Raw genomic sequence first — 15,535 nt, forward strand, 5'->3', positions numbered from 1 at the left:
CTGTCATGCTTTCAATTGCTCTATGTTTCAGGCTTTTACAAGCTTTACGATTTTCTCACCATTGGTGAATGATACTGCATAATGTTGCATTGCGACTAGGAAGCTTCCTCGAGGTTCCTGGTACTATGTAACGTGCATGCTTCGTCGAGGCGGAACCTCATCTGTGTTGAAGTTAGTTTAGCACCACATGACAGCAATTTGGAAGGCAAACCCAGCATATAAAAGGAATTCTTGTCACCGTTCTCAGTGTAAGGGATCAAGACCTCAAAGGTAACTTTACATCTTACCCTTGCAAACCGAACTTTTCAGCTTTCGTCCGATTCTTGCTTTGTTAGAAGAGATGTTCTGTAAATGTAAGGCTCATATGTCATGTTGGAAATATGAAACATTGTTTTTTTTTTATTGCAGATGGCATTTGCTCTTCGCTTAACAGTTCTCCTCTGTGGGATCAGTGGACTGTTGACTGGAGTCGTAAGTCAAAATCTCAATCACTGACTTAAACTAATGTTCAGTATTGTGTTTTATGCATTTTAGGGCCGCAACTATTAATTATTTTACAAATGGATTTCTGTCGATTAATCTATTACTTAAAAAGAAATTATGTTTTTTATGTTTTAATATCCATCCTTTTATTAAAAAATAAGGCCTTATGGCAAATTAGTGTGTCAATTAAAAGATTGATTTGAATTTTAATCTCCAAAAATGAATTTGAATCTTCAGTTTTTGATTTAAAAACTACCGTAATTTTCGGACTATAAGTCGTGTTTTTTTTCTTCATAGTTGGGGGGGCGACTTATAATGAGGAGCAATTTATATGTGAATTTTTTCAAAAAAGTGAAACCGCGATAAACGAACCGCGATGTAGCAAGGGATTACTGTAATTTGAATTTCAAGTGACGTCAGCAGCGGCGTGGGGCGGCGGTTGTTTACAAAAAGGACAAAGATTGATCATGGGATGACAAAGATGACGAAGGGCCCCACGTACTACCGGCATCATTAGCGGCTTTGTTTCTAAGTGACACGGAGGACAAAGAGTTTGAAGGATTTAAGGATTTGGAGTGACACAGAAGGTTTGAAGAACTATTATGGCTTTTACGCACGCTCGGTCCTACTCTACGGAGCTCTCTTTCACCTCCGTGGATAGAAATCGGTGGCCGGCGCTCGGCCGGGTGGCTGTCCGGGGACGGGGGATGGGGCTCGGTCATGGCTTTTACGCACGCCCGGTCCTATTCTATGGATCTCTCTTCCACCTCCGTGGCTGGAAGTCCACGCCGCCACACGCCTGGAAGTTTGTTTTGTTAAATAAAGAGCCGTTTACCAAACCCACGTCTTTCCTTGTACTTTGTTAACGTTGCAATATAGTTATATACTAGATCTGTGGAATAAAGACCAGGCTGACGTCAGTGCGCACGCGCGGCGTTGTTGACAAAGGACGAGGAAATTGATCAATGGATTTAATGATTTAGAGTGACACAGATGGTTTTATAAACGTGTTATTTATGTAATAGTTTTTTTTAATAACTCTGAATGTTACGTCAGGCCCGTTCTCAGCTCTTTGTGTTTATGTCACGTTAGCATACCTATCGTTTGCCTGTTGTTGCTCGTTCATGTCTGTTCTTGGTGTTGGATTTTGTCGAATAAATTCCCCCCCAAAATGCGACCTATACTCCGGAGCGACTTATATATGGTTTTTTTCACGTTATTGTGCATTTTATGGCTAATGCGACCTATATTCCGGAGCGACTTTTAGTTCGAAAATTGCGGTAGTTTGGTTCCTAGCATGTCAGAAAATTGTCAACAATCTTGATCATCATTTAAAATTTTAAAATTAACAAATTCACCTGATAATCAATTGGTTATCAAAACAGTATTGATTCCTTAGATAATCAATGGCTAGTCGTCAATCAATTTCTTCCGAAATTATTGTCTTCATCTGTGCCACTGGTCTGCAGTCTGATTTTACCAATGTGCTTTTGTTCTTCTTCACAGTGGTCATTCCCAAAGTTTAGGAGCACAGGTTAGCAGTGCAAGCTCAATACTTGATATTTTCTCAATATCCCCTAAAACAACAATTGTTTTGCAGGTAATGACTGCCCCAAAGGCTGGACTCAGTTGGACTGTAACTGTTACATCTACCAAGATGATGAGAGGACCTTTGGAGATGCAGAGGTACGTCAAAAAAGTATTTGTTATGGAGTTGCCAAACAGTAATGAATGATCCATTTAGATGTTGGGTTCAAAATAACTCGCCAATTGTCTGGCGAACCGGATCAAGTGAATACAAATTTTTTTGTTCATCAGAGTGTCTGCAACATCCTTGGTGGCAATCTTGTTTCCATCCACAATGCCCTGGAGAATGCCTTTGTTCTAGAACTGATTCGAGCGGGCGGTAACAATGACTTTGCTTGGATTGGACTCACTGATGCAATTGAGGTGAAACAATCATAAGTGTTTATTACCAGAAAGAATAATGATGCCTTCCTATTTTTGTTTATTTCTGCTCATCCATTAACACCATTCATTACAGTTTCATTTTATGCACTGTTATCACCTGATTTGACAAAATGGGAAACGGGTTGAAGAAATTCTGGTTACAGAGAAGGCCATCCAGGTTCCACAGGCTGGGGCAGCCCCAGAAGTAGGACCAATTATCTACAAACTGCTCTTATCCCTGCTCTCTACAGAAACTAACCAGCCACCAATTAAGCAAGAATAATCTGCTAAACCTTTCATCGTTGGTTAGCTTCAATATCGGGTGCTCTGGCTCCAGGAAAACACATTGCTGTGGCTGGATTCTGGAGCTTCATTTTGCAAGTGATGGGGTCACCTATGACTAAGGTGCTTTCGAGAGCCTGTAGATCAAGGTGGATTGTTACAGCTACGTGTCTTAACAAGCTGCTCGCAGTTAGCAAGCCGCTGCTTCAAAAATAAAAATAACAGCCTCAAGAAAAAGAAAAGAATGTAGCTCGCTTTTCCGGCGCCTCTGTGACCCAGAAACGGAAGTACCCAAATGTGTCAGGTGGTGATGTCAATTGAAAAATCAAACAGAAGATGCAAATGCTCTGTGATTGTCTTTACGTGGGACTTGGTATTCCAGGAAGATGACTTCATGTGGACTGACGGCTCAGAGCAGGAGTTCCTTAACTTTGATGATTATGCAGAGTCCAGTGGCGCTAGTAACTGTGTTGCAATCGATGAGGATGGTAAGTAAATGTCAGAAAATGTGATCAAAATCAATGATTCGAGTTTTTTTTTCTCCAAATAGAATGCTGTTAAACTTGAATGTCTTACTTCTTGCAGATGGACTTTGGTATGATGAAGACTGCACAGATGACGAGCCGTATGTTTGCATTAGAGAGTTGTTCTCATTGATACATCATTAAGTTATGAGTCATTGAGATAATATAGTATCAAAACTTGGTGACTCTTTTTCTGGGTTTACTGTCCACCTCACTCTTCTCGTTTCTCAACAACGCTCAATTTCTATTGACAGCAGATTTGGAATATCAAAGAGCATCTCGGGTAAATAAAGGGATGTGTCGGCGTAAAGGTTTTGGTCTTTTTTTCTATTCTCCATTGCAACCCTTCTGAGTCCATTGCTGAAAACCTTGAGATTGAAGAAAGGGGTCACGCCTCGTCCCCGGATGTTTTATTATGTGCCGGTTGTAATTATTTCTGCCCGTGTCTGCGTACTCGCCCCTCCCTTCTTGTGAATACTCACAATCTATGTACAACTCACAGTCACCTGCCTCTCGTTACCTGTCGCGTATTTAAGTCCTGTCTGCATGTCACACCTTTGTCGGATTATTTCTTGTCTCACGTCTGTCAGTTCGTTTTTTGTTTGCCAGCCCTGTCGGTCAGTCCTGTTTATAGTTTTTTGGCCGTTATGTCAGTTTGCCGCTTCTGTTGGCTTGTTTCCCTTATCCTCCCTTCCAACTACCTTTTCCCTTCAATAATCCCTGGTCCAAGATGCATTTGGTGGTCCTGCTCCATTCCGATCCGTGACACTTGGGTGGTGCAATCTGTAATGTCCCAGGGACATAAATAATGACAACCTACACATAATAAAACAACCGGGGACGAGTTGTGACACCAAGACTTTCATGAGCCTAATTTAAATTTAAATACTTTTTCAATGCAGGGTTACAAATTTGGGACAAAAGGTGTCATTTGTTGTGAATATGGTCCAGGAGTGTAACGTATGAGCCCGAGTCCCCCCCAAAACATGTTCAAAACCATGTCAAAAAGATATATGAAGGAAGGATATTTTATTCAACCCTTCTCGCAGCATACTCTGAATAAAGATAGCTCACTCAGACCTTTTTTTGGCAAGAAAGTGTTGAGTCTCATGGTCTACTCAATTGTGTCATATCGGACCACAAAGGAAACCATTTTGAGAAGGGGTCTTCCGGATGACAAAGCTGCAAGTGATGCAGATTGGGCTCTTAAATGACATGATGTATTTGATAAAAAAGTGTTCTGAAATCACTGACTGTCAATTGCTTTGAGGGTTCCATCCATCCATGCATCCATCCATGCATCCATCCATCCATCCATCCATCCATCACATGGGGCAGTAGTCAGGGGACACCCTGAACTGGTTGCCAGCCAATCGCAGGGCACACAGAGACCAGAGTGCCCAGAGAAAACCCACGGAGGCACACGGAGAACATGCTAACGGCACACAGGGACGCCCGGATGTGGAATCGAACACGCACTCTCCGAACTGTGAGGCGGACGTGCTACACACCGTTTTTTTAATGATACATAATGATGCATTCCGACTTGGTAAGTAATGTGCCTGCTTCCTCATCTGTTAGATCATCATCATCATCGGTTTAAAGTCCGGTTTCCAGGTGCCGCTGGGTTGGACTGGGTTCTCGATATGGCCTACTTCCACCGGGAACGGTCCATGGCCATCTCGTGGTTGATGCCGAGTGCCTTCATGTCGCCACGGTCATCTGCCAGGTCTTTTTCGGTCGGCCACTGGGTCTTGTTCCCTCTACGTTATACGACCTTTCTTCACCCAGTCGTTCTCGTCCTTCCTCACTACATGTCCGTACCATCGCAGTCTGCCTCTCCTCACCACATCCACTATGGCCTCCACTCCCATCTTCTTTCTCAGCTCTGCACTGGTCTTTTCCTCCCTTATTGACACACCACACATCCATCTGATCATCCTCATTTCTGTTCTGTTTAGTTTGTCTTGGTGTTCTGTTTTCAGGGCCCATGCTTCACTTCCGTACGTCATACTACTTCTGACACAGGCTGAGTACACTTGGCCTCTCATCTTCAGGGATGGGGCCTTAGATGTTAAGAAGGGCATGAGTTCCCTGAATTTCTTCCACCCGCTTCTCACCCTTGTGGTCACTGCTAGGTCCCCCCCCCCCCCCCCCATCAGCGTTAAGCATATCTCCAAGGTAACACAACCTATCCACCACCTTGTACATCTCCCCATCTACGAGCCCCTCTTGCTCAGCTGGGTCTGCTTGGGCGACTTCTCCCCTACACCGCTTGCATTGGAAGGTCTCACTTATAGCTAGTAGGCTGCCTTTTACTCCGCTGCATCTTCGGTGTACCCATCTCTGGCAACCCTTGCACCGGATAGAGTTAGCTTGCACTCCCTTCCCGCAAACTCCACATGGCCATGCTCCTGACTGCGATATCACTCCCAGGCCAGCACCACCGACCATGACCTTTAATTTTGCCGCATTCACCTTCATTCCTTTCACTTCCAGGCATGTCTTCCAGGCCGCTATCTTCCTAGCTAGGTCTTCTCGACTGTGAGCCATCAATACCAGGTCATTCGCGTAGAACAGCTCCCATGGTAGTCCACCCCTCACTTCCCTCGATACCACATCCATCACGATAGCAAACAGTAATGGGCTGAGCACTGATCCCTGGTGCACCCCTACCCTTATTTCAAACCCATTACTGTCGCCAACTCCTGTTCTAACAGCTGTGCAGGTTCTGCAGTAGAGAGCCATCACAGCCTTAACCAGTCCCTCTTCCACGCCCGACTTCCTTAGAGCCCACCTCACCACCTCCCTTGTCCACGTCCAGGTACACCACTGTTGATTGACATTGTTTACGTCCGATGGAGAGTTGAGTTGGGAGAGTTTGTTTACTTGTTTTTATACTTCAATAAATGTCTCAAAACAATCTCACCTGTTCTGCCATAATAGGCAACTGACCTCCATCTTGAAATATGTCACATGATGTTCTCATTGATCTGTGCATGTCTCAAGGCTGTATTAACATCTGTTCTGATTCAGGTCACGCATAAACAGTTGACCGGAGATCTTCAATCAGGATGATTTTTAATTGAAATGATTAAAAGAATTGCATATGAACCAGGCTAATGCAATAAATCTCTTGCATACTTGATGTAAAATAGAAGCATCAAAATGAAGGCTGACGTGTTAAAAGTCCATGGATAAAGATCTTTGTTGGGCTATCTCATAGCGACACCTCCTATTGGCAGTCCTGTGTATGTACACGTCGTAGCCAGCTCCGTCCCCCGCCTCCTGGTCGTCACAGTGGTCCTCCATGACGCGATGGTGTCTCTCCGCCAAGCTGTATTGTTGCTGGAGGCCGGCAGCCACTTTGACACTTGGCCAGCTCTTCTTGCGCAGGTTGCCAGCAGACTCGTGCAGAGGAGGCGGAGCCCTCTGGACGTCCCCTCGAATCGAGGTGAGCTCTGAAGAGCCGTGGGCTGCACCAAGAGAGCCTTTGATGGAGTTGAGTGAGGCCTGAGAGCCACAGTGATGCTCATGAACACAGCGCGAACCTGAAGATGACCTTCTCAAAGGCTGCAGGGACTGAAGCTCCTCCGATAGATCTCCCAGATCCCGCGACAGCTTCTATGAAACAAACATCACTTGAGTTTTTGAGCTTTTGTAAGGTAATAACATTGGACAGTGGTGCAGCTGAGTAAATCATCAACAAAAATTGTACATTGTGTTTTTGATGAAACAAATAGCACTCGACAGTATGTCTCGTTTTCAATTGTCTGATTATTACAGTATTATTTCCAAAACTGAATAGATCAATAAAAAGCACTTTACAACACTGTCTTTTACAAAAGACGTGTGTAAAAATAATTACCTAAACAGTTTGTGTCATGATTTCATGCTTCAGTGTCAATTGACATTATGTGCCTTTTGGTGTGCATGATAATAGAGACATACTTTAATACATGAACAGCTAACTCAGTGAGCTGCAATAACATTCATTTTTTCCCACTGAGAATCAATAAATGGGAGCATTGATATATTGCCTGTGGACATGTGACTTTGCCATTTGTGTTTAAATGTCTGTTATTTAAAACACCGACATTGACGCTAGTTTATTTAGCCTGTCTATGTTGTTTTTCTTACTCTGTTAGCATTAAGATAGACTTTCTGAAGTTAGGCATTTATGTTCGGTTAAGTGGGCATTATTCTTTTTGTTTTATATTTCAGTTTTAACTAAGAATGTACAACAAACAGTTTAAAGCAAGCATTTTGTCTCTCTGAATAATTGCTCACTATTTGCCAAACTACTGTGTGTTGCGTAGTTCAACCATAATGGATTTACCATATCTATAATGAATCTAGGAACGAAAAAATAATCTATAAGGATTAGCTCCGATAAGGATTAGCGATTGTTTACAGTAATTCTTATTAATTCCACTCCCTAAAAATATCAGCAATAATCTCAGTCAGGCGTTTAACACATTTACCTTTTCTCTGAGGGTCAAGAGTTCATAGTGTGGAGGCTCAAATGGCGAGTGGTAGTCCCCATGCTGGAACAAGTTTTTCTTGCGTACCAATACCTAAAATGCAGAACTCATACAGTCAGTATTTGACTATGAGGACATCTTTGTAAAGGTAAATCAGTCAGCAAAATGAGGTCATGTGATCACCTTCTTGCGTGGCTGCTTGATCTGTACCAAGATGGAGACTACAAGGAGCAGCATCACGACTCCCGTGGACACGCAGATCACCGTGCTGTGAGTCCTCGTCATGTGCTGGAAGATTCCTTTCTGCTTTTTCTCTGTACAATAAAAGTGAATGGGTGCACTGCTTTGAAAAAGTATCATGCCTCGTCTCAATTTTTTCTTTTATTTGCATGCTTTCCCCATTTAATAGTTAAGATAAATAATTTCCATTACCTACAAAAGGAAAAAGAGGAAAAGTGGTGAACAACCGGCCTACAAAAATTACAGCAAATGCACAGCGATGGTTCCTCTGACAGATCACAAAGGAACCTAGGGCAGAATCTAAAGAACTGGTGAACTTCCTCACATTAATAATTTAACAATAACAATAAATAATAATAGACTGGGTGAAAATGCCATTCTTGTCAGAGTTCCATGGTGCTCCTGATGAAAATGGGGGGGGGGGGGGGGGGGGGGAACAAACTTAACTGATTCCCAACACTGTTGACAGAGTAAAGATGAAATTCTGGCCTCACTATAAAAGCATTTCACTGTGTATGAATAATACAAAAAAATAAACAGAAAAAGCCTCATAATTGGACACAACATTTTTGCCTATAAAAATAATACAAATGTGGAAAACACTCATAGATAAAGGATAGAATTAATAGTAATAACACAAAAATAAAAACAACTAAACAGAACTGTAGTTAGTAAAAACTGAAAAAAAATAATTACTAAATAGATTAGATTAGATATGACTTTAGATAAAACTTCAACAACTTGTCTGCCAGTTGACTTACTATCTGCACTAATAAAATAGAAGGACAGAGAGCATGTTATAGGCTCAAATTATGAAAAGAAAAACTTGTCAACAAATTTAAATCCAAAGTATTACCTTTGCAGTTGCTTTCATCCCAGGGAAAGACGCAGTTTTGTATACCATTGCACACCAGTGATGTGTTGATACACATGTTACTGTGACAGAAGAATGTGCCGCCCACACATGGTGCTGCAACACACAGAAAATATATTTTTGCTGGGGTTACGCTTTAAGTGCCAGCACTAGTCAAAACTGCGTGCTCTCATTAAAGTGTATTTGTGCAATAAGATTTCTAATAATTCATCAATTTTCATCCATCCTAGGGGGCCGTCATGTTGGGTAATGTCACCCTTACTGTCGACCGAAATTAACGTCACAACTGCTCTCGCACTTGCCTCGACAACGTCACAAGAACATATCATTTATTAAATACAAATGAATAGAATTAGATGAAAAATAAGTTGGACTGAAATCTGTCTGAGGCAGGAATCATACCAGTGTGTCATCTGCACTAACCATTCCTAAAGTCAAAATAAAGCAGTACACACAATAATGAATCGGAATAATATATCTGTGAATGCTTTCATTCTTCACACAACGGGTTAAGGAGATGATGGTTTGAACTTAGACTTTCTAAACATTTGTTTCAAACCATCATGTCACGAAGCTCATCATTAAGTCATGACTAAAGAATGTTGTCAGCTCACGGTCAGCAAAAGAGGTGAACAACATCCGAAAGCGACTCAGTCTGCTGCTCTCGTCCGCCCACATCCTCACCACGCCTACGCCCGTGTCCAGCATGACGTCGTTGGCCACTGTGCTGCAAAACTTGGCCTACAACCAACATAGCAAGATAATATTTTCTCTCAAAGATTAAACTGCAACAGAAAAGCAAGGACACCTGATGATCTTTTTGGAAACAAATAGTTACAGAACCTCATACACTGCGTGACAATTTGGAACTGTTCGGCTGTGACGCTCAGTATGGCCAGATTCAAACTAAGAACTATAATCATTATTCAAACCTAACATATGAGGTTTTGTTTACAAGTGGTGCAATCAGGTACATTGTGGTGAAAACATCTATCTACGATTTTAAACCACGTTGGTGAATGACCTTGAGATCCTCAATGGCGTTGCTTCCATCATAAATAGCCACAAAGTTCTTCTTGCACTCATTGGAGTTCTCCATCTGATACTCCAGAAATCTCAGGTAAATCTACGTGTAATGACAACATGGAGGAACTCAAATTCGTAATCCATCATCATCCTCTTTCATTTGTGAATAGCGAACCATCAAAAGGCAGCTAGGGCTTGCACCTTGTTGTTAGTCGGGGCACGTATGGTCCAGATGCAGTCCACTGCCTGGTCGGGATTGACCTTGTACTCCTCTTCCACTTGGCTGGATCGAATCAGGCCGTCAGCCCCGGACAGCTCAAACTGACAATCTGGAGGAGTAGGAGTCTCAGCAATATGTTTTCATTCAAGGATAAATCATTGATAAGCTACCTGGGATGGGGTTTAGGAGCCCTCCCACATGCAGATGGAACTCCGGGTCTTGTACAAGAAGAAAAGATCATGCGTAGAAATTCAATATGAATGCTGAAAAGTTGACACTTAGCTGAAACACTTTGGGATGAACTGAATTACTGAAATGTTGAAAAGTACAAAAGTACTTTTTTAACGGATTTAAATCGGTTGAGAAATGTGGCAGAAGAAAAAGCATGGATAACAACATTTTCCGAGTAACACTAAAATCAACAGGTGAAATGGCTAAAAAGCGATCACCTGACGTGAAGCTGTAGCGGACCTGGAAACCGATCCCCTCCAGTTCATCGTCGCTGAAGAAGCGGATCCACATGAAGCGGCCACTGGACAGGACCAGGCCTGGGCAGGTGGCCCCGCAGAAACGGTTGATGAGCGGCGAGAAACTGAAGGGGCCATCGCGCACCTCGATGTGGTCAAAGCGACACTCGAAGGACGCCTCGATGTAGAAGGACTCATCGAACTGCAGTTCGATTCTCTGCCGGGGGAGCGCTGACGGTAGAGTGAGTAGAAATGGGACGGAACCTGTTTCCATTTATTTTAAACTTCAGTGACAAAGAGGGTATAAAAAGTTTACACACCCCTGTTCAAATGCCATAAAAAAATGAAACAAAGATAAATGATTGCGCAACTTTTTCCAACTTTAATGTGACCTATAACCTACAACTTAATTGAACAAAAGTGAGTTTTAGAGTGAAGTAAAAATAAATGAGTGAGAAGTGGTTGCACAAATGTATATTAACTTTGGTCGTGGCCCGACTTTACCTTCTAGCACATATAGGCACTCCTTGTTGGCAGGGTAGGTCTTAGGGTAGTTTGGGGAGCTAAAGCTGCCACCGTCTGTGTTTCGTATCCAGTTCCCGCAGTGGCGAGACCGAGGTGGCCACTGAGACGGTTTGAGCCCTTTGGAAGAAGCACCATCTGCACAACAACAAAGAGCACAAGACACGAGGGAAGGTTGGATATACATAATATGACAAGCGCCAGTCTTTAGCAGAGCAAGTGCTCGGTCTTGATTCAATAGCTGCCTTTTCATGAAAGTTTTACAATCAGGGAATGGAAATTATAAATGAGTGTAGAAATTACATTAACATTAACATCAATTAATTACAAGGAAAAATTTGATCTTGGGATAAATAGGTCTTTTTAAAAATTATCTGTCATTGTCTTTGGGAGACATTTTATGAATCAAAAGTACTAGTGGTATCAATGCGAGGTACTTTTACTTTTTTCACACAAGTCACTGTATGAGACTGTGAGTTGGCCAGGAACGCACTTGCAAATTTTGAGTCTTGAAATGAACTGACATTTCCATAACTTCTTCATGTTATCCAGGGGCCTACAGCATTTCCCTGGGAGCAACAATATACATCATATAAAAAGACAGACTCTTGGCCTGTGTAAGATAATGTACATCTCTAGTCATCTTACCCGCAGTCTTCTGAGCCCGAGGAAATCCCTCCTCGATGAAAAGGAGAAGCATCCAGACTGTAAAGGACGGCCAGAGACAGTTGGTCTTGGTGTTGGATTTTGTTGAATAAATTGCCCCCCAAAATGCGACTTATACTCTGGAGCGACTTATATATGTTTTTTTTTTTCACTTTTTGGGGCATTTTATGGCTGATGCGACTTGTACTCCGGAGCGACTTATAGTCCGGAATTTACGGTAGATTGATTTGTCTGTCTCTACTTGTTGTCTTTGGCTCTGAATATATATGAGAGGCCAGGATCTGGAGGGAGGAATAAAAAACGCAACACTTGTGCCATCTGTTTGCTCAAGTCTCACTCAGTTCTCTATTTTTGCCTTATGATCTATCCATTTATTTTCTATTGCTGTTGTCCTCGAAGGAAATGGAGCTGGGCGACCAAATGCAGCTTGGACCAGGGTTTATTGGAGAACTAAAAAAACAGACTATAGGAAGCTCGATTAGGCACGAGAAGAACTGAACAAAAAGACAAGATAAAGACAAGATAAAGACAAGAACGACGACGACAGACGAGACGAGAACAATCCGACAGGGGTGTGACACGCAGACAGGGCTTATATACGCGACAGGTAATGAGAGGCAGATGACTGTGATTAGTACATACGTAGATTGAGAGTCGACACACTGACAGAACTAATCACAACCTACACAGAATGGACTGACCTGGGGCGAGTCGTGACACTCGTAAAGGTCACAGGTAAACTGAAGCCTATCCCAGATGACTTAATTTAGAGTCTTCGGTGAACCTAACATGCCAACTGCAGCTAGTTTTCACCCTCATTGTTTTTGGTTCCCTTTTTTTTCCTAATTTTTAATGTGCTGTTTTTATTCTCATATTAAAAAAAAGACTTCCTTTTCTTTTTATTTTGTTTAATCTTGCAGTACAGTCTTGTTCCTTTTTTCAGTGCATTAATATATGAAATCATTGACTTTACTTTTTTAACATTAGCAACAAAAAAAGGCACCAGAAATTTTTGGGGGAAAACACAATACTGCTGTAATTTAACACATAAATCCTGAGCTCAAGGCTATGCAAATGGGAAGCTGAAAAAAGCTACTTAAAAACTGCCCTAATGTAATTGAACAAAAAAATACAAATAATTAATATCTTACCTACATTCATCCTCTCTGCTAGGAGTTTTGGTGGCTTTTATGCAAAAACCAGAGCGACAATCGACATGTTGACATCAATGTCTTTGATGCGTGAATGATGAAGACCAAGATACGTCCTCCCTGCTGGGAGGAACTGAAGCTTGCACATCACAAATCGAGATACTGAATCAGCACAGCAGTTTGGAGATGAAGAGCAAGGGGGGGGGGAGGTCTCACAAGAGGGGCTTAAGACAAGACTGGAATTGGAGCTTGAGGGAGAGACCGATCATCGCGCATGTGCCACAAGACCAATACTGCACTTATTCGACCTTTTGATGATTTTTGTGAGCAACAGACATAATAACAGATATAAGTGTAATAATAGGACCTCACATATACATAATAATAATGGATCATTATTGTGTTTAAAAGCAACTTGTTGTAACTGATGAGAGCTGGTTGACATTGGAGATGTAAAGAAAAAGCGTGTGAGACTTCTAGATAGAGTTTGTATGAACGCCAGCTGCGACACTGCAGCTGCCAACGCGGGAAATCTACTCTTAACATGAGCGAAAGTACGCAAAGTTCAAAACAAGAGTAAGCCAAGAGGCATTAAGGACCAGTGCCGTCTCCGCAGCAACCCCAGATGGTGTCTTGCCTGCTGGGTGTGATGTAATCAGGTGCCTAGAAAGCAGACGCTGATGAACTAAGAGATCAAAAGTGAGACACAATCCTTGTGTGGTTGTGGGAAACGCAGTCCGTTGTTCAAAGCCGCTTGTGTGTGGACGACACAACAGCGTGTCTCGCGTAGCCAGTTCATGTTCACAAAGTTAAACGCGTTCCATGACACCTCATTTTCATTAGATGAAAAACAGTTGATTCTCCATATTTAGAGGCTGTTTGGTTTTAAAACAACAGAAAACATGTACTGCAATCGTTTGTGTTTATTGTGGACAATTTGCACAAGGTCAATTTCGCCAACGGTTACATGTACAACATTATGCCAAGTTTTTTTTCATTAGACCTTCTTTCGGTGGTTTTCACTGGTGTGATCAACAAATCATCAAATCACTCATCCTGAAAGCCTAACAGAGACACCTCGTTTAAATTAAAGCACGCCCGACTTCCTAAATCTTTGTGCCTTGAGCCATATGGGCAATCACCAGCGTTTGTGGGCCAGATGGTCAATGGCGGAAACCCGTAATCAAAAGAGAAGTTAAGCTCCAGAAGACAAGCGGAAAGATTAGACTGCTTGCCACCAGTTGGGAGAAAAATACGAGAAAGTGACTCTTTTGTTTGAACTTTTAACCTACAGCTTGTCCAGTTATAATCGGGTCACTCAACAATGCCTTTCAATATACAGCTCAATGACCAATTACTCAATTTACTTGCAGGTCAAATCAATTTTGCCATGAATGTATTCCAGCTCATTACTCAATTTACTTGCAGGTCAAATCAATTTTGCCGTGAATGTATGAAGAAAAATGGCACTTTATTGTATAAAACAAAAGTAATAGGAATGTAATGCAAAGAAATACAATGTTTTAGAATGTGAAATTGCAGTATATTAGCAGACATGGTAGCTAATACAAATTTTGCCTGTTTAATACATATTCCGCAAATGAAACATTAATCTGAACACGGTGTTTCAACGAGGTGGGCTGCACAGAACAAATAATTTATAGAATTTTGCGGGGTTGATTTTCGCTTTAACACGTCCCCTGTACGTATGTCAAGTCAGTCATGTTTATTTATATAGCATTTAATCATGTCTCAAAGGGCTTCACATGCCCACAGTTGACCAATATTCTGGACAAACCCTGATCATAATCCACATGAAGGCAAGGAAATACTCCAAAAACAGATTGGGTAGATGAGAAATCTTGAGAAGGGACCGCAGATGGGGGGGGGGACAACCGGTCTGCAATGGATGCCGAATGAGCAACATTCAACACACAAAGTAATATAAAACAACATGAAATAAAGTATGTCAACATATTCATTTGCATCAGAAAGTTGTAACGGTTGATCTGACAGCAAGGAATCATGATTTAGATGATTTTTTTTCCCCTGATCATGTTTGACCCACAAATTTGGGGTGGCATAATAAAAACAAAATCTTCTTATAGTCCAGGCTGATCTGTGCATGTGGCAGAGAGCCTGGAGAAGGATGAGCAGCCCTGTGTGGGGCTTCTTTTAAATGTTCGCATTCGTATTTCATTTAAACTGGTTTTTAGTATGAGGAGAATGTGCTAGTGTTAATTGGGGGTAAAATTATATGGAAACTATGTCACCCACTAACTGGTATTGGGTGCCAAAAAGGGTCAACGATGGGAATATTTAGGTCAGTGGTCGTGACACTTTTATTTACAAGAGAAGTAGTTCAATATTTCAGTTATGACATCAAGAGTTTTATTGGACCGTGTTGTGTTCCCTTTTTCCTTCTTCACTCTTTAATTTCATCCAATTGCCAAAGCTGCTCTTTGCAATCAAGGCCTAAGCACTTGTCGCAAGGGGCTTTAGCGGTGTGATTAAAAAGCCTGAACGACTGAGCGCTTTGGAGCAAAAAAGTCACAGTTTGTATCATGAAGAGAGTTCATGATAAAAATGTAAGTAAATATGAGTCGTAAACAGGCAATAAAATGGAAAACTACTATACACAACTAA

The 15,535-nt window shown here is 41.8% G+C and overlaps 2 protein-coding genes across 2 annotated transcripts; one reads left to right on the forward strand and one right to left on the reverse strand.

The window, feature by feature from the left end:
- Positions 1–117: 117 nt before the first annotated feature.
- LOC133156614 (snaclec 6-like) lies at positions 118–3,549 on the forward strand. The gene is made up of 7 exons (XM_061282479.1): positions 118–270; positions 409–471; positions 1,990–2,017; positions 2,084–2,169; positions 2,302–2,433; positions 3,098–3,203; positions 3,301–3,549. The coding sequence occupies exons 2-7, from the start codon at positions 409–411 to the stop codon at positions 3,381–3,383; spliced, it is 498 nt and encodes a 165-aa protein (XP_061138463.1). The 5' UTR covers positions 118–270; the 3' UTR covers positions 3,384–3,549.
- A 2,764-nt stretch (positions 3,550–6,313) lies between these two features.
- Positions 6,314–12,985, reverse strand: neto2b (neuropilin (NRP) and tolloid (TLL)-like 2b). Its single transcript, XM_061283342.1, has 12 exons — positions 12,890–12,985; positions 11,721–11,777; positions 11,055–11,210; positions 10,533–10,781; positions 10,254–10,301; positions 10,065–10,192; positions 9,862–9,963; positions 9,452–9,578; positions 8,820–8,933; positions 7,907–8,037; positions 7,724–7,816; positions 6,314–6,863 (listed from the first exon to the last, which is right to left on the reverse strand). Exons 1-12 carry the CDS (start codon positions 12,897–12,899, stop codon positions 6,423–6,425), a joined length of 1,656 nt encoding a protein of 551 aa, XP_061139326.1. The 5' UTR covers positions 12,900–12,985; the 3' UTR covers positions 6,314–6,422.
- Between the last annotated feature and the right edge of the window lie 2,550 nt (positions 12,986–15,535).

Source organism: Syngnathus typhle, linkage group LG7, assembly GCF_033458585.1.
Source record: "Syngnathus typhle isolate RoL2023-S1 ecotype Sweden linkage group LG7, RoL_Styp_1.0, whole genome shotgun sequence".
NCBI lineage: Eukaryota > Metazoa > Chordata > Actinopteri > Syngnathiformes > Syngnathidae > Syngnathus > Syngnathus typhle.